General features: G+C 36.4%; 1 protein-coding gene across 1 annotated transcript in view; it reads left to right on the top strand.

The window, feature by feature from the left end:
- The window catches only part of PLA2R1 (phospholipase A2 receptor 1), a gene marked incomplete at its 5' end in the record, with an annotated part of 41,406 nt that overhangs the window by 7,325 nt on the left and 14,434 nt on the right, over positions 1 to 19,647 (top strand). The window contains 13 exons of the mRNA XM_084288763.1: positions 972 to 1,085; positions 1,735 to 1,878; positions 2,827 to 3,015; positions 4,719 to 4,876; positions 6,276 to 6,383; positions 10,539 to 10,651; positions 12,773 to 12,942; positions 13,726 to 13,928; positions 14,212 to 14,357; positions 14,832 to 14,916; positions 15,871 to 16,003; positions 16,444 to 16,479; positions 17,007 to 17,164. Of these exons, the coding sequence (XP_084144889.1) occupies positions 972 to 1,085; positions 1,735 to 1,878; positions 2,827 to 3,015; positions 4,719 to 4,876; positions 6,276 to 6,383; positions 10,539 to 10,651; positions 12,773 to 12,942; positions 13,726 to 13,928; positions 14,212 to 14,357; positions 14,832 to 14,916; positions 15,871 to 16,003; positions 16,444 to 16,479; positions 17,007 to 17,164 (1,757 nt within the window). The remainder of the gene's footprint in view (positions 1 to 971; positions 1,086 to 1,734; positions 1,879 to 2,826; positions 3,016 to 4,718; positions 4,877 to 6,275; positions 6,384 to 10,538; positions 10,652 to 12,772; positions 12,943 to 13,725; positions 13,929 to 14,211; positions 14,358 to 14,831; positions 14,917 to 15,870; positions 16,004 to 16,443; positions 16,480 to 17,006; positions 17,165 to 19,647) is intronic.

A 19,647-nucleotide genomic window follows, 5' to 3' on the forward strand; every position in this document is an offset into this window, starting at 1 on the left:
AGCAGTGGTATGTGTTACGTGAGGCTGTAATGGTCTTAATTCCTGCTCGCACAGTGACTTTTATTCATATTTGCAGCTGTGGTTACGGACATGTGGGTTGTTAGGTGTTTGTTTTTGTTTTCTGTGAGAATTATAGAGATGTTTACCTTCTCAGCAGTGCACCATAGTGTCATTTTATTCCTGCAAGGTTTCCTTTGCAAACTGTACTTCACCAAATCTGAAATACTAGAATATTCCTGCAGGCTTGAAATAAATTACCCTTATAGGGGGAAAAAAAAAAAACAAACAACCAGCTTTGTTTTTATAAACAGATGGTATTCCATCATTGGTAGAAAAGATAGAAGCTCCTTTGTGTCCTGCATGTAGAAAGTCTCAGACCAGTTCTGCATAGTCCTCTGATGGCATTGCTTTCGGGGCTGTTTTGGTGTTGGTGAAGAGGACTGAGTGAAGGACCGGGCACTAAAACCATGTTGTGAAAGGCAGCTTCAGGTTTCTTTCCCATTGCTTCCCATTATTGCTGGTTTTCAATTGCAGGATATAAGCTAACAGGAAGTTTTTAAAATAATTTCATTAGCTTTTTGATATGTATACAGGCTGTAGAGGGACTGGAAGTTGTTTGTTTTGTGTCTGACAGCAGGCTGAGACAGGCTGGCGTTTCTGTAGCTGGTGTTAAAGATGTAATATCTAAGGCCACCAACAACTTATGTGGGGAGGGTTTGCAGGATGGGCAGTTCTTGAAGGGATGCAGACCTTTTGAGTTTATTCCTCCTCAGCTGTGTTGATTAACAAACTAATAGACTTTTTCCAAGAACAGGAAAAAAAAAAAAAAAAAGTCTGAGCCTTCTGGAGACAGATGTGAAACTTTGTTTTATTCTGATTGTTACAAGTCAGGACAGTGTATCTATACCTGTAGATATTTTAAAACATGGGGAATGTGTGAAGTGTCATTTTGATTATTTTTTCTGTTTCAGGGCAGTTAAACGCCACAGACATCATGCTTTGGACAGGCCTGAATAGACTGGGAGAAGATACTGGTTGGCAGTGGTCAGATGGAGCGCCACTGATGTTTGTGAACTGGAGAGCAAGTATGAGATACTTCTCTTGGATTTGTTGCAGCAGTGTAATTACATGCTCTCTGTAATTGCAGCACAAGAGAGCTGTTCGTACAGCTACGTTTGAAAAGTGAATCAAGTGGACCAGTGTACCTCTCTTCTTGTAGACATATCTATTCATATTCATGAACTAAAGCCCATTCTAGGGATGTGGGTGGCATCCATGGAGATGCATTTATTCAAAGCGTTAATGATATAGTCCTGTCATTTGCTTTTAAGGGTATTTTTGAGATTCCAGCTGCATATTTAAAAACTATGTTCTAGCTGGTTGCATGGAGGAAAGGAGTTTTAATTTGTTTACATGAATATGCTGTAATTAACGCTAGCACATTAACATGAGCTTTGAGATTTGGTTTGCTGTATTTTGAAGTCTGTCCTCCAGCACATGTAACATCGACACCAGAACTGGATTTAGCCTCTCTGATAGCAGCAGGCAAGGAAAGATTGCCATATATATGTAAGCGGTGGTTAACGTTCAGTTGTCCATAGGGTTGGTGTAACACTCCTAGAAGTTTGGGTGTGCAGGGCTGATTATATACATTTGTTCAATAAGAATACAGCGCCATTTTACAAGAACTGAATTTTTTTAATTGCATGCTTCTCAAAAAAAATGCATTTGCAGATGTCTCTGATGACCGTTTTAGCGAAAATCATTGTGTAGTGATTAATTCAAAAATGAAGTACGGCTGGCAAAGTTACTTGTGTGAATCTGGATTGCCTTTTGTATGCAAGAAATATTTAAGTAAGACAAAGCATGAAACATTTGGTAAGTATCTCAATTTTAATGTGTCCTTTTTGTGAGTATGGATGGAGAACAAGAGGAAGCTACCTGAATATAAATTTATGAGAACAGTCTTAGCTGCAGTATAGGCTTGCTAATTTAAGTTGAATGCCATTTACATTAACTGAAGTGGTAACACTTTCTTCTGTTCAAATGCAGTTCTGGGTAACATGTTAAGAGTCTTAAAACTGACAAATCACTTTAATATGCGTAGCATTTAATTGGTTCCTTACATCATCAGAGGTTTACAGAATGCTTTCTCTTTATATTACAACAGGGCAACACTTCTGAGTTTAAAAATAGGCTTTCAGCTTAGAAGGGAATTAGCCCATTGCCCACAGAAGATGAAGTAGCATAAATGCAGTTATTTTTATGACGTGCTATGCTTTTCATATACCAAAAAAGCAAAGTGTTTATATAATGACTGTAAGGTGTATAGTATGTAGAATGTCTCAGATGCCCCTTCTGTGGGAAACTTAAACGCAATTTTGTGTTTATTGGAATGTTAATTTCTGTTTTGATAAGAAAAGTTAGATAGGTTGAACTTTTTCCTGATAAATTATAAAAAAAAAGTTTCCCTACTTGTTTCAGATAATGAAAAGGGATTTACCAAACTCTTTGTAGGTATTGCCTATGAAAAAGCTTCAGCTGGTTTTGGATCAGGCCCAAAGGTAATAAGGCAGATAAAGAAAGTTTTTAATTGAATAACAGTTCTGTAACTGTGTTTGTACTAGTCCAGTGGCCTGAATGGTTGAGTCATAAAATAAGGTGGGAAAAAAATCAGTTTGCATTGTGGGTAGTGATCCGTAGACCATGTGTTATGTCCTTAAGATGACTCTGTTTTCAGCACCTGAAGATAAGAAAATAGTCTAATGCAGCACAACCTTTGTATTTCTGTCTAATATACTCTAACCTTGCATGGTTAATTAAAAGATACATGGAAGTATTATGCCACTCGTTGTGATGCTGGCTGGTACCCACACAATCGCAACTGCTATAGACTTCATAAAGAGGAGAAGAGCTGGAACGATGCTTTGATCTCGTGCCAAAGTGACAACAGCAGACTCATTAGTATATCCTCCATGGCAGATGCAGAGCTGCTCCGTAACTTGCTTGAACGTGGTGAGTTTTGAGAATTAGTTTAAAGTGTGCTATGTTTCTTGAAGTGTTTCTCCTGTGTAGCCATGTAAAGTTGTTGGCCTTGTAAGCCCAATATTATGTGTCACACCCAGATGATGTTTACAAAAAAAAGTGTGATGTGTGCTTCTTCTAATAGTCCTTAAAATGTAAGGCACAGCCTTCAATATACATAATAAAGAAAAGAATCAACATATTGGAACACAGTGAGAAACTGTATGCTCCCCTTATTGTTTCAGGATTACCTCACACCTGGGCTTTTGTAAGACTGCTGCTTGTGCTTTATGGGAGTGCAGCACTTGCACTGGAGCATGCTGGGCAAGTGGCAGTCAGCGGTTATACCAAAAGTCACAGATCCCCAGTAAAACGGCGTCAGTTTTCTTGGGCATTACCATACTTCTCAGGAACCCTCAACAGTCTGGCTTTTGTCCTTTCCTGTTGTTGACTGGTTCCATGCAAACTGTTGCAAAATACTCAATTATTGTCCACATGCAAGAATTGTGCTTGGAAGCAACAACAATTCAGAGCGTCTTTTGCTTTGCAAGTTGGCCTTGTTCATGCTGCAGAGTTTCTGCTGCTGCAAGTGTGTTGTTGGAGTCCTGTTTGATGAACACCATTAAAGCAGCTCTGTTAGTCCACGTTGCCTTAAAAGGTAGAATAATTACAGAAGGAACGTAATGAACACAAGCTCTTAGGTGCAACAGTGTGAAGAGTTTTGTTGTCGTAACAGTAGCAAATAAGCGTAAATATTTTGTGCTTCAAGCTGACATCCCTAGCCTAGCAGAACTGCATAGTTCGGCCATGAGTTGTAACTTCCTTGAGCTGGGGGCATAGTGACATGTTTTATCAACTCTGTCCCATCAGCTGTGGTTGCAAAGTGGTGCATTATACTGGAATTACTGGACATGATCACGCATTCTCCTCCCTCACACCACCCGTCCTCTCTATTGTCCTGTTTGTCTTTCTTTGGGAGATTAACCACAGGTTGTCTTCCTCACCTCTGTTAGCACCCTCCATAGATACCAAACACCATTTTTTCCAGAAATGTCGTAGTAGATAGAATTAATTATTGTCAGCTTGCAGTCAGCTTCAAAATCTGCTGCTGGTGTTTCAGCCCTCCTTTATCCTTCTTTTCAGGAGAAGGGCTTATGTGCCTGAAAGCTCATCTGCTTTCACTAGCTATAGTAGCTAGTCAAGTAAGGCATTACGTCAAACCTCAAGACTCATCTTTCACGGATTACCAACCACTGTGGCTACAACTGAGCTCTCACTGGGACATAAAGCCATTGCTCAGAGAAAATCTAAAGCTGAATGAGCCATGAAAGATTATGAAAAGAAATTTCATAGAAAAAAAAAGATTATGAAAGAAATTTCTTTCCCTTCCATGTTAGGCTTTCTGCTCCATGCAAGCTTCAAGAGCATATGCTCTTGATTTGTATTTTTCTGGGTTTCAAAGCATATTATTGCATATGTTGATCTACTTTTGAAACCATTTAGCCTTCAAGGGAAGTAGGATATTATCTCATCAGTAAGGTTTCCTGAAGTTCGTACAACTATTTCTTTTTTCATGAAATAAGATAATTCTTATTGAAATCCCATGAATAATTTCAATAGTGGTGTTGATAATACAGGAACAATAGGCATCATTTCTTCATCATTAAAATATGAAATCTTTTATTCTTTTACAGAAAACGTAACTGAAACATGGATTGGGTTATACAGTAATAATACCCCAGTTGTTTTCAAGTGGTCAGATAGCACCCCAGTAAAGCTGTCCAACTGGCACAGCCAAGAACCTAATACCTTTCAAAGAACAGGACAACTCTGTGTTTCAGCACAAGGACCTGTAAGTTTTCTTTTCCTTTTGAAAGAACAAGACAGACACTCCTATTTCACCTCACAATAATTTATTTTTTCACTGTATATACTCTTGTAAACCATGACCTGCAGTATGACTTTGTCTTTTTATTCCTAATATATTCAAGCTGAAATAAAAATAACGTAGCCTTTAGAAACCAGTACATTTTGCTGTGCTGCTACACAGAAAAGTTAATTATTATTTTTGAGGTTGAATTAAAAAAAAAATTATATACGTAAAGCTTGCCAAATGGAAGCAAGCAAATATTCATAGGTATTTTGATAAAGACAAAGTAATTTAAAATCAAAGTGGTGTATATTATAATTCATGACTCATTAGTTCCAGTTTTTAAAGCTTCAAGTTGATATTTTGAAAAATGTTCAACTGTGCTAATTCTATGTTGCTGTCAACATTTATAACTTTCATGAAGCATCTTTCAAAAACAGGGAGTAGCATAGATCTACATAAAACTATAGATGTTGAGAGTGGTAAGATTGACCCCCAAATCAGTCAGGTGTTGTAAGACTGGGAGTAACATTCAAATAAGCTTAGACTAGGCCCTGTTGAACCATGACAGGCAGCATTTTTCTTAATTTGGTCATAAATGTACTTTACTTTTACAATTTACAATACTTATATATGCTCAGACCTGATTTAAGTGGCACTATAGTTCAGTTTTTCAGTAAAGTAAATTTTGTGAAAGCATGAAAGCTGTATCAAGAAGTGTTTTCTGTTGTTTCTCCAGCAGTAGGTCCAAGTTGCAATCTTGAATTCATAGATAAGAAAGCCAAAACAATTACAACAACCCGGTAAAGTCAGCTCTCATTTGAAGCAGAAAATGGTAAAAGCCTGGTTTTAGACACACAAAACTACATTTTACTAATTTTACAAGTGTAAGCAAACAAATGAAAGCATAAAACACAGTAGTGGAAAAGAAGGTTCAGAATTGGTACATGTCCAGTATTCATAGATGTCTAAAAGTTGTATTATACAAATGCTGTAGTATTTTGAGTAAGGGCTGTTCAAAGATAAATGTTAATCTTACAAAGAACTACAGTGGATGGGAAGGAGGTTCAGTATATGATTCTGAAAAGCATTCTGGCATGCCTATAGTTTTAGTTAATTAAAATGTATTACATCCCAAGGAGTGATTCAAAGAGACAAACTCCTTTGTGTGATTGTCAACAGGACTTTTCAGATCAGTGTTGGTAGAAGTAAGTGATCCATCTAAAGGTAAATAAAGGAATAGAGTGAGAAAAAATATTCTGTTGCTTGTTTCTATTAAAAAGTTAAAATAGGAAGAGAAGTTGTATAATCTAACATCTGTGTATTACATATGTATGAGAATGGGTATGTAGAGAACATACTTTTTTTTCCTCCCCCTCAGGAGGGACATTGGAAAGTTAAAAAATGTGAAGATGGATCTTTCTATGTTTGCAAAAAAGCAGGGGAATTTAATAATGTTTCTTCTGAGATGGAATCAAGTTGTCCAGAGGTAAGGGAGTTAATGTTTTTTTTGTTTGTTTGTTTCAGAACCTTACTGATAAAACAGAATTATAAATAGAGGTGTAGAGTATACGGGTGTCAGTGAGTAGATAGATAATTTTCATTTTTCATACTGAAGACATGCATGTTTTGCTAGGAAAAATCTCATTGTTTGCCTTAAAAATATGTAAACTAAAATGTAAGGCAAGATTAAAAGCTTTCCCCAAATGCCTCTCATGGTTCGTTGCATTGTCAGCAGTTGTGACCCAAGTTCCTATTTCTTTCTAGATCAAAAGTGAAAACCCTTTTGTACACCATCTGTGCAAATAATGGCTGTTATATGATGCCTCATCCCACACATGGTTTTCATACATTTAAAAGGAATGTCAGGGTGAAAAACAATCGGTTTCATTGACACGGAGAATGAACTCTTCTACTCATACATTAGCATTCCTTTTACTTTCAAGCAAAAACGGGAAGGAGCGCAGCTAGCTACCTAATAGGACATTACAATATGTTTTCAGGCTTTTAGGCTTGACATTTTGCTAGTAATAGGTAACTCTTTAAAGTATGATTTTATTTGCCATTGCTTCCTTTACCTGTGTATACAACAGTGTAAACAACAAACTTGTGGAATTTATGTTCTTAAAATGTTGTCATTCAAAACTCTGGAGAAGTTCTGTGAACCTCTTCTCCTTTTTCTATCAACAAAAGTATATGCCCTCTAACTTCTTTACCCTTTAGGTCATTTTCTTCCTTTTTTTTTTTTTTTTTCATTTTTTTTTTGCCTCTTTTCATAGTTCAGTTAAATTGTAAGAAGGTGGAAGCTAAACTGTCCGGAGCCGGATGCTGTTTTTCCCCAGATGTATAGCATTCTGGCCATATCATTACTGCTTTGTTCCAGGTTAAAATTTCCAAAAGTTTAGGATGATTGATTCATTTGGACCAATGTATTTTAGCACTCAAGAATGCCATGTGTTAGAAGTGTTAAGAAAAGTTTGTTAAAGTCCTGACCATGTGAAAAAATGTGCTGAGCATCAGGACTTCCAGTTGTAGTTAGGAGCTGACAGCACTTGAACTTTGGGTACCGCACAGAACTGAGATTTAAGAGTCATTGGTTTTAAGTAGTTTGGTATGCTCTGGCAAGCTTCCTGTTCAGAATAAATTTCTGCTTGTTAATGTTTCATACCCTCTAGAAATACATAGTGAATGCTCTTACAGTCTCTTGATTTCTATAGATTCTTTTCTTTCTGACACGAAAGAGTCATATTCATTTAATCAAGTTAAATCAGTTCTAAGCTTACTGAAAGTTGCCTTTTATTTCAGACATTTTGTCTTAACAATACTCTTTTAATATTCTATATATATATTTTTGTTACTTGTCAGCCTAGTTTTCTAGGGCTAGCTCTTTATTTCATACAGTTACACTTTTTTCTTTTTTTTTCTGTTGCTAATCTACCCTAAATGTATAGAGTACCTATTGGTGTTTCTCACATTTGATCTTTTGCTTCGTTAACCTGTTACTGTCATTCATGTGTGATGGTTGATAGACTCAGGGAGCTTTGGCCTTGGGCATAATTATTTATTTTTACAAAGCTTTATAGTCTTATCTGTTATTACTGAGCTTTTATCTCATGTTGATTTTATGACTTGTGAATTGGATGAACTAGTCCTTAAAATTCTCTGTGGTGCTGCTGAGTGAAGTTTTTGCAATATCAAGTTACGGCAGAAACCTACACTTCTGTCTTTTGAAAACACAAGAAGTGTTAAGGACTTTTTTTCCCTTAGCAGGTCAACTATTCTTTTTTCCTAGTTGGCAGGCTATTAGTGACAATAAACATTGTATTGCAAAGGTCACATTCTCTATGCAGTTTTCCCCAAAACTGAAATAACAGCTTTAGACATTTTCTTTAAATCAGCTTTTGAAACAGGCAGTGGAGTTGTCAGCTGTTTGGTAATTGAGTTGGGAGTTTCTGTGTACAGAACTGACAATATTGGTACTGGTAACTTTCTTCAGTCTTCTACACTTCAATTAGTGCATTAAAAGATAACAGTATAGTACTAAATCAAGCATTTGTCTGTGTGGATGTTGTAGCATGAGAGAACTGCACTTTTGAGAAGAGAATTGCTATTAAAGCTATAAAACCTCATAAAGAGAAGGACAACTGCTCAGAATAAGGGTCCATCCGGGTCGTGCTCTGCTTCCCAGCAGTGGCCAGAAGCAATGTCTGGGGAAGAGCAGAAAAGGGCAAATGTGGGTAACACATCCCCCAATTTCCCTTGACCTCCGACCATTCGGGGGAGTTCCAGAGCCTTTTATGATTTGTGTATCTAAGAGCTCACACTGGTTTTCCCCTCCAAGTGCTTGTCCAATTTTCTCTTGAACTCATTCTAATTCTTTGAGTTTACAACATTACTTACTGATATCTATAAATCTGCTACCCTTTGTGTGGAAAAACACAGTCTTCCACATTGAATCCACCTCCTCCTTGCTAAGCTTCATTTGTTATCCCCAAAGTCTCCTGTTGGGGTAGTCACACCTGCCTCCATGGCACTCCTGGTTTTGTAGATGTGTGTAGTACCTTCCTTAAGGCATCACTTCTCCAGACTGAAGAGACCCAACCTACTTGGTTATTATTTATGTGGAAGCAATTACATATGTTTGGTCATCCTTGTTGCCCTTCTTTTCTAACATCCTTTTTTGAGATTGGGGGCTGCAACTCAAAAAAATGAAATAAAAAATGAATTTTAAAGGACATAATTGCTTTCTCTGTTCTCTCCCTCCTTCTAATTCTTAATGTTTGATCTGACTTACTGACAAAGCTGGTGTTTCCGTGGAAGGTAACCCCCAAATCTCATTCCTGTCTGGTAGGAGCAAGGTAGGTGTCTCTCACAGCACAAATGAAATGATTCGGTGGGGACAGGAGAGGTCCCCATAATACATCACATCATATTTATCTGCACTGAATGCCATTTGGCTGACTGATTACTCAGTCTTTAAAGTTTGGAATTTCTCAACCCGTGTTTGCCCTCAATGCAAACTTACCATCGTCTAGTTACTCCACAGTTATTATTATTTTTAATAAAGATTAGTGTCAAATTTCTTTCCTCCAGACTTAAGGCACCAAGAAAGCTTTCAGAGGAAGGTTATGAGGTGCCATTTGTTCCCAATTAAAATTTCCAAGAGGTTAGAATGATTGTGTTTACTTAATTTCATGCAATTCACTTGATCACTGGAGGACTCCAGCTGAAGGGAACCAGAGCTTTGCTGTTTCTCACCTGCCCTCCCACAGAGCGCTTGGGTGGCTGTGGGCCAGGCTGGGTGATTTGTTGCTCTGACTGTTTGTATGACAGCCTCTCCCACAGTTAATTTGATTTCTGACCTCTCTACCCTGCCAAAAAAGACAGAGAAGTGGTAATGAGAAGGGGAAATTTGTTGAGTGACTAAACATGCCAAGAGTTGAACAAGGAAGAAATGCACTTGAGCATGCTGTGTGAAGGAGGAGGCCTTGTGTCACCATAGCTATTTTTTAAAAAAGCTTTTTCTGTAGTTGCCAGGAATGATGTAGAGGAGCTTTTTATTCAATACTTTAAACCTCTTCCACCCCCCAAATCCCGGAGTTTACATACATATTTCAATTTACACTTGAAGACAAAGGGCATAGGTAATGCTTTTTTTTTTTTTTTTTTTTTTAAAGCAACTTAACTGAATTTAACAAGGCAATGTTTACCTTGCACTTCAGATATTCAATATCAGGAATGAGCTACCACAGCTATAAACCAGAGTGCTACTACATGCTTCGTGCCAAAAAGCTTGGCATACACCCCCAGACTAAGTCAGTAAATCAATGTTCAAAGTATAAAATGCAAACAGAAGTAGTGTGTGGAGGGAGTGCCTTTAAGTTGCCCATATCTTCGTCCTGCCCATGAAAGATGTTACCGCCTGTGTGTATTTAGCCAGTTTTTGCACAGTTTAAGGATTTCAACTTTATTTCATTAAATTCACCCACCTTTTCAGTGACCTTGAGGGTAAGTGTTCTGGAGCCACAGTGGAAAGGAAGAGGGCTGTAGGGTCACAAGTGACGAACAGACAGAAACAACAAAAGGGGATCAAGTTTTTAACAGCAATATAATAATCCATAAAACAATGTTCATTTCTTTAAAGGGATGGGAAAGACATGGTGGATATTGTTACAAAATCGACAGTACCCCTCGAAGTTTTGAACATGCTTCCAGTGGTTATTTCTGCCCATCTGCACTTGTTTCAGTAACAAACAGGTAGTTAATCCTATCAGACAGTGTGAAGATGCTTCTAACAAGAGCTATTCTAACTTCAGAAAGCATTGCATGGCAAAAGATATTACTATTATGAAATATTGTTTGTGTGAGAGTTGAGCATAATTACTAACATTGGTGAGAATAAAAGGTTTGTTCTGCTTTATTTTTTAATTGAAAATAATTTTAGTAAAAAGCAGTTGTTAGTCTACTTTAGATGTATAGCAATGTGCACACGTGAGCATGCAGGAATCTAAACAAAGCACTTTATACAAAGGTATGTAACATCTTTAAGAAATTTTATCAGTGTACTTGGAAGCTATACTGAAAAATGACAGTGCATTTAACTTTTGTGATCAAAATCCTTAAGATTTTAATCCAAATCAATTACTGTTTTATAAATGTTTTTATTTAGTTTTACGTTTTACATGAATCCTCAGCAAACCCAGGGGAGAGCATATATGTTTGAAGAGCATCTGACCTCTGTCTTCCTTTTTTTTTCTATCTACCTATATTCCAGCCTCAGCAAAGCCTTCTTCTCCTCAGATGTCCAGATGCTTGGATTTTCTCTGGTCTGTTTTATGACTTACCCTATATGTTGGATTCCAATTAGTTTGACATACTGCTATTTCAAATAGATCTATATTATGCATGCTTTAATCTACACATACGTGTTTTTTAAAAAAATCACAACAGTAACAACAAAAACAAACAAAAAAGCCTTAAAGAGGAAATCTTCCATCCCTTTAGGACCCTGGGGGAAGCACTGTGACCACTTATAATCAGATGTGCAATAGCTAGAAACTTCAGGAAAACGTGGGCTACCCAACATAAGGTTTTAAATTAATGGAAATTTGGCCTGCTAGGTGATTTCAGGATTGTGCAAAGTAAATACAATGGTATACTGCAATGCAGCAATAATTCTTACTAAGAGAATAAAGGACAAATTCTGGGCAACTGAGTGTTTACAACTCAAACTTGAAAGGGAGCTAAGGGCATGCTGCACATCACTGGAAGCATGTGTTCTATGTTTTTCTCTTTACTTGTTTTTATTTTATTTTTGCTGGGTGTAGCCATCACTGTTTATTACGTTAGTTTCCAGTTCCGATGTTGGAGCAACAAAGGAAGCTAGGTTAGCTTAAAATTTAATTACTGCTTAGCTTTGTTGCTCTGATGTGACAAATATAAAAACTTCTCAGTGTGTTGATCCTGAAATATTCATTAAAATTATATTGGATAGAAAGAGTTGATGTAAAAAGAGAACGTGCAAAGGAAATGAAAAATAAATAAAGAAGTTCTCAGTCACTCAGTGTTACAGATACATTCAGATTTTTACATTAACATCATTCTTACGGTATTTAGCAGTTCTTTTCACAATCTGGAGGAAAAAAATAGAGAAGTTTTATAAGTCTTTATCAAGCTGAGAACTTTAACATGTATATTTTCATAAGCTGATTAAATGTGCTTATAAACTAAAACATTTTTGTATAATGCTATACCAATTATATCTGAATAAATTACATTGAAGTGACAAGGAGCTGCTGTATGCAACCATTATTACTTGAAAAAGATCTAAATGTCTCATCTAAGTTTCTAAATGAATAAATTTCAGAAGGAAAAACTAATTGCTTCTGCAGTCAAAACAGCTCGGAACAGCTGGTGCTTTGAATCCTTCAGCTCTGATTTTTAGTGCCATTTTGTGTGTCCAGTTCTAATAAGATACTTCTGTGCTAAAGCTTTTGCTTTTCTTTATTCTGTATCTTTTTGTGACCCTGCTATCTTTTCTACTTTAAAGACTTCCTTACTTTTATCTGTTCATCATGAATATATTCTGTTTTAACATTTTGTAGCATAAGCATTGAGAGATTTCAATGTATGGTTCCTTGAATGTGCACAAATGCTGGAGAGCAAAAAATAAAAAGGAAGAAGAAGGAGGAAAAAATATGCTTGCTTTATACTACAGAGTTTTGTGTGAAATTTACCACAGAATTCTGTAAAGAAAATTAAATACGTTTTAGATATTTTTCTATTCTTGGGTGATTACATTTTCTCATGATGCCTACTTGCCACAACACCAATTGACGTATATTCTAACAAGCTTTTTGTCCTGATCATTTTGTTAAGGTTTGAACAAGCTTTTATCACCAGCATGATCCATAGCATGGTAAAATCTGAGAGAACTTATTTTTGGATAGGTCTGCAAGACCTTAATAACACAGGAGAATACTTTTGGCTAACAACAGATGGGAAGAATCACTCTCTGAGCTACGCAAACTGGAACAAGCATCAGCCACGTGAGTAATGCACTGATTTAAAAACAAAACCAAAAAAACAAAACAAAACAAAACAAAAAAGACTTGTGGGGAGCAAAAAACTCTCATTACACATGGTTTGCCATTTTGGCATTTTATATGAAGAAGAGAGTATTGATTGTCTTACATACATTTCTGACAATAAGGACACTGTGTGGAGGTTTTTTTTCTTCTTCCTCTTCAGTTTGCTGATACTTAGTTTGCTTGTTTGATTTTTTTTTTTATTTTTTTTTATTTTTTTGCTTTATAGTAATACAAAGGAAAACTTTACAAGAAAATAGAAATGATAAAATTAAATAGCAGGTTAATGTACAGAACATTTGAACATTCAAATATGACCACCAATGTTGTTGCCAAGCTTTTGACTCTTTAGATGACTAGAACTTTAAGTTCTTCATCTTTTGAAGCATAAACCTCTTAAAGATACCAGAGAAGGAGACATGAAAATAAATACATGCCATTTCACTAATTTCTTCCAAGTTTTTGACTCTACATTTATTGCTTTACTACTGCAGTTTGTTAAAGTACTATTTTAAGTCACATTTTATCTTCTGCATTTTGTGAAAGGAATCCTTTGTTCATTTTGCAAGCTTAAGTCAGCCAAGACAGGCTTACAACCTGGTCACTGACCAGAGAACTTGCTAGCTTTGTAATCCCATCAAGGTTTTATATAGAACCGGATGCCAATAAAACAGACATTTCACCAAAAATTCACAAAATTCCAGTGCTTTATTCCAGCACTCGATGCTTACTTCTGTGCTTTAGGTCATTCTGGAGGATGTGTGGCAATGCGCGGAGAGAACCCTGTTGGTTATTGGGAGGTAAAAAGCTGTAGGAACTTCAAAGCAATGTCATTGTGCAAGCAAAAAATCAATTCCTATGAAGAACCTGAACTTACTTTTCAAAGGCATTTGAGTTCCTGCTACTTTGGATGGGAGTCTGAAGCCAACCTATTCAACTGCTACAAGGTAAGTGGCAAACTTGAATTTAGTTTCTCAGATTCTGCATCAGTGTAGGAATAAACTGTTCCAAAAATATTTAGATAAAACATTTCTTCTACCTAACTGTTACCATCCTTCACTGTATTTTAAAGTGAATAAAAGTCTTTAAGACTTCAATTGGAACTATGTTAGAAATGTGTAAGACTTTATTATAGGAAAAACTGCAAATAATATTTGATTTTTATGGGCTTCTGAAACAACTTGCTCTCCAAAATCAACTGCATTTACGACAGTGTTTATTTTATTGCAGATATTTCACAGTGAAAAAGTTCTGATGAAAAGAACATGGGATGAAGCAGAAACTTTATGCCAAGATTTTGGAGCACATCTTGCTAGTTTTTCCCATATCTATGAAGAGATGTTTCTAAACAATTTGTTATATACAATTTTTGATAGGTAAGTACACTTTATTAACATCAACAAGGTTTATTTTAAATGTATTAATCTGTAAAAATAATGTATGATTTAAGGCCTTCCATGCTCTTTAATAGTATCTAAGGAAGTCTCTACTCTTGACTCATGAATTTAGAAATGGGTGAAAAGAAGTGTAATACCAACACTGTAATGTGATTGTTTTTGAAGATGATCTCTGTAGTAGGTGTCAAATGACTATTAATGTCAAAGTGTCTTGTGAGTAACATTCCCTGTAGAACTGAAGGTTCTGCAATTTGATCCTACTTTAAACATTTTCTTCTTTAAAATACAACCTGACATTTTAGAAACAAAACCAGATACTAAACTATAAATACATGTAATACAGTATGATACGTGAGATAAATAAATGAACGAGTATTTGCACTAATTAAAAAATAATCTGTGAAATAGCTAAGGAAAAAGCGTGTAAGAAGTATTTTTCTGCTCCCACCACAGGACAGAAGAAAGACAATTCTGGATTGGATTTAATAAAAGAAACCCACTTTCTGGAGGGACGTGGCAGTGGTCTGACAGAACACCTGTAAATACACGTATACTATATATTTCAGAAACCTCTCAAGTAATATCTGTGCATCAGTTCCCCAAAATAAGCCATGTGAACTGACAAATGTTGGCCAGGAAAGTTCTGCTTTTTTCACAACCACATACTACATTTAAAATAATTGTTACAGCAGGGTTAACATTATACTACTATTAAAACAGCCTGTGCAAAAGGGTTGTACAACTGCAAAAGGAATTTAGTAGAATTATAAAGTTTTGTGGATGTGTGCTTTCCTGCAAAGCATGTTGTGGTTAGCCCAGGATATGTCACACTGCATTGTAAAAGATTTCTGAACAAGCATGTGGATTTTGGAGTACACAGAAGGGTCAGTTTTTGAACTGTAATTAGTTTTCAGCCGTAAGGAACGGTGCCAGCTCTGCCGTCACTACTTAAGTAATTGCAGAATATGAGTGCAAAGTTCAGTCATGTAAGGTGCTGAACCAAAGCAAAGGCTGTTGGGCTTGGACGACCACTGCTAATCATAGAATCCTAGAATATCCCGAGTTGGAAGGGACCCACAAGGATCATTGAGTCCAACTCCTGGTTCTACACAGCACCACCCAAAATCAAACTGTATGTCTGAGAATGTTGTCCAAATGCTTCTGGGCAAGCTTGGGGCCATGACCACTTCCCTGGGGATACTGTTCCAGTGCCATGTCAAAAAACTTTTAGGTTTCATAGCTATGCAATTTCTTTTACAAAGGTAGAGTCTGATTTAAGATAGGAAATTGAACAGGACATCGCAAGAAAATTAGTATGGATCCCGTTTTTAGTATTATACCACCATAACTTAGGTAATCCTCTAGTTCCCTAGTCTGGAAGTTACTTCTTCATGAAGCACATCTCCATATCCTTCCTTTTTTTCCATTATAATAATTTTGAAATGCTTTATCTTGAATTTTCCCTTAAAAATAATGTTTGTGCTGTTTGCAGGTTGTGTCTTCATTTTTGGAGAGCAAATATGTTGAAGATGATTCAAGAAACTGTGGTGTGTTCAAAGTAAATAAAACAGTCTTTCCTGCTCACTGCAATGAAAAACGTGAATGGATATGCAAAATACCAAAAGGTGAAATTTTAATTAACACACATTGCATATTACATCCTTGACTTGTAATTCAGGGGAAACAAGAAAAAATATCTAAAAGACTGTTCTTTGTCCAAATCTCCCTATTGGTCTTCTGCATGAAATCGTGGCAAAGCTGCATGCAACCATTAGGGTTTGTTGGCCAGTTACAAAGACTTATCTGTTCAGGCGGGTTAAAAATGGGTAGCAACGATTAGTATTTAGCTAGCAGGAGTTAACCAAAGTCCTGATGTATAAAAGTTGCTAAAAATGTTAAGATTGCTAGGTGTGGCAATTTTTTTCTTTTTTTGTCCCTGGACATGAATAGCAACATTCTTCATCATTTCGATTAAATTCTCACCATGCGGGGAAAGTAATTTCAGTGCAGTATCTCTTCTCATTCTTAATCTGATGTGTTTTAATTTATTTATGTATTTTCGCAGGTGTTAAACCAAAGAATCCAGATTGGTACATAGCTGGTATGAAAACCTTTTTTCTAATTTTTTGTCACATCTTGAAATATTATCATTAAAAAATGTAATTTAAGCTGTTGGTAAAAATAAATAACTAAACTGTTTTAAGTTAAAAAACTTAAATTATGTAACCTTGTAGGAACTTCTTGTTGCTACAGAAGAACATGTGCTGCTCTTTTGGTTAAGAACACTGAAAAGTAAGATCCTACTTAGGTTAGATAAAAAAAAAATAAATATTGCCAGTATTACACACGTGAATTTGATATCCTCTCAATAACATTAAAATTGCCTTTTTGCAAAGTCCAGGCAACCCTGTTAATATTGCTATGTTAACACAGGATATAATATAAAGCCGAAAATTGCTAATTATCCATTCGTTGTCATAATTCAATCTGTCAAATACGGTTTTGCTGCTAGTTGTGGAATATTGTCCCATGACAGGTGGCTGGAAGCAGGCCACGTGAGTTCAAAGAACATGAATTCCAGTGAGGTTTTATGCCTGCACAGTTCTCACTCTTCTGCTCGTTTTCTAGAACTACCATGGTCATATTACCAAGGAGCAGAGTATCTTTTCCACGTAAATCCTACGGACTGGGACACCTATGAGTTTATCTGTGGCTGGCTTCGTAGTGGAATGGCAACAATAAATTCTTCTGGTGAACAAGCATTTATTGAAAATAAAATTAAGAAGGTAACAGAGACTATAATTTTAACAAATAAATGCTCTCCCTGTTTTTTTTTTTTTTTTTTACTAGTTATTTTCTGTTGCATATTTTGGAAAGTCTGATTGCCTATTACTTCAGGTAGAATCCAAAAGACATTTTACTTTAGAAATAATTTTCTGTCTGTCTTTATTTTTCACGTCCCTCCTTGGGGCCCTGCTTAGCTAAAGAAGTCAGTGACATTTCAGAATCTGCATAATCATTGTGCTAATGAGCAGGTCTGTCTCCCTCAAGAGTTGTAAAAGGATCAAAAAACAGTTGTCTGTCCCAAAGTTATGAAAGTAATTAGGTAGACATGAATTCGTGTAAGAGAAAGATGTTTCACATGCGTGTCCCACTTATCTTTTTCTGCTTCCACCCCTCTGTGACCAAGGGGATGCAGATACTAGCACAGCTGAGCTGAGTTCATGCTTGCCCCTCATGGCTCCTCAGTTGTTCATGTGCCAGTTCTGCACCCAGATGATTGCTCCTGATCCCACACAGCTTCATAATTGCAGTTGGTTCCCATTCAGTGACTGGCAGCTGGTCTGGGAGCAGCAGTGCTGTGGGACACCTCAGTGGGTATATTAGCATGAGATGGGCAGTACATCCAGACGTTTGAAACAGTCTTCATGGTTTGAATCTTTTAACACCATGATTGGAAAGATTAATCCTGGGCAGTGCTGGCCAAAATGTTTCCTGATTTCAGAGTACTGATTTCCCTGCACCTTAATCTCATATAGAGCTCCAAACCCTAGTGATGGGTTCTTATGACCTTGGAAAATACATCAGTTTTTCCTCTATATATGTCACCTTGGGCAACATTCCCCTATTTCTGCAGCTTTGTATGGTCTCTCCTGAATAAGACCCCTTTAATACTGGACATATTTATATGGAAAAAGACATCTGGCTCTAAATTCCTCTCTGTAAGAAAGCAGAATTTCTGTAGAGCTACAGTGAGGTAAGACAAGTTGAGAAATAACTGCAGAAGCAGATGAATTTCCAAGAAACAGTGTGTTTTCTTTTAGGTGTTCTCAGTAAAATGAAAGAAGGAAAATACAAAAAACCCTCCTCGTATAATAACTGAAAAACTGTCTGCTTTACTGAAGGCAAAATCCTTCAGTTGTAATGTAAAGGGATAGCAAAGTTTAATCATTAGAACAACAACTAGTGCTGAGCCAGAAAAACTCTCGACTTATGCCTATGTAGTTTTGCTTGCGTTATGTACAGCCTTCTCTGCTTTTAACATAAAATAAAAACACAAGGACGGTTGTTCTCTAGTAGGATGGTATTTTAAGTTTCTAGTGAGTTATGTGTCATTTTCGTCTTTTGCTAAAGTGATTTTGTATCAAGACATGGTGAACTGGATCTAAACCAGCAGTTCATGGCAGAAATAGCTTACTGTGGAAGAGCAGCATAACTTGATATAGCTGTCTTCATCCATGCCTACTAGATACTACTGTGCTGTCATGAAATTACTGTCCTATCTAAAACTGTATGCTTGTGACTTCAAAAATGACAAAGCTGTAAAAAAAGATGTATTTTTCCAACTTAACATCACTTAAAATGGCTAACCAGGATGCTTCTTTAAAGTCATATTTACTTACAAGAGATCTTTCAAAAGCAGCTTCATAACTGAAGTAGTGGATATCGTAGCATTTGATGGTGAAAATGCCAAGTTTACTCCATTTGCATTTGAAATTGGGTTAACTTCAAGCTTCATTTCAGAATATGACAGATTGAGCTATTTTAAAACCTGCTGCCTTTGGCTAAACTTTTGCAATACAGCCAGGTGTGTCCTTAAATGCTTGTAACTGATTTTCTGTGGAAGCAGGAGTAAGGATGGCAATCACTAAAATAATAATGAGGAGTCTGGATAGAATTTGTATGTGCTATTAGAAAACTTTGTAACGATTTCTTCACACAGGATTTAAAATCACATTTTTCACTACTGTAAAAATCGTGATGTATGCTAAGTGCTATGATTAGAAAGCTGAACTCAAGGCCCAGTCAATATCAAACCAGACAGCATTACTTAGAATCTGTTCTTTGTCCAAAACGTTGATTTTTATTTTTTTTAATTTGATATTGCTATATATGCTGTTAGCTTATGAAATCCTAACTAACTCTAAGGGCTGTATGGCTGCCAAAATACACAGGGCACTTAAATTCTTTCTGGAGAAAAAGTAATGCTTCCAAATGGCCAGATAACATTTACAGTGCCCTGTAACATTCATAACATTTTTTTTTTTTTTTTCCTTATTGACTTTCCCATTGACCCCCAAACCGTGACTCTTTGACTGATCTTGAAAGTGAAGGCTTCTTCAGAGTTTAAATCAGAATCAAGTTAGCACAGCAGTAATAAGTGGCTGTTTGAATTACATTATTTCTGTGAATTATCCATAATACTTTGCCGTTTAGGACTGGAAGTCTAGAACCTTTCATGAGCATAACAATCAGTCTAAAAAGTGTG

The sequence above is a fragment of the Netta rufina genome, assembly GCF_964035555.1.
Source record: "Netta rufina genome assembly, chromosome: 6".
NCBI lineage: Eukaryota > Metazoa > Chordata > Aves > Anseriformes > Anatidae > Netta > Netta rufina.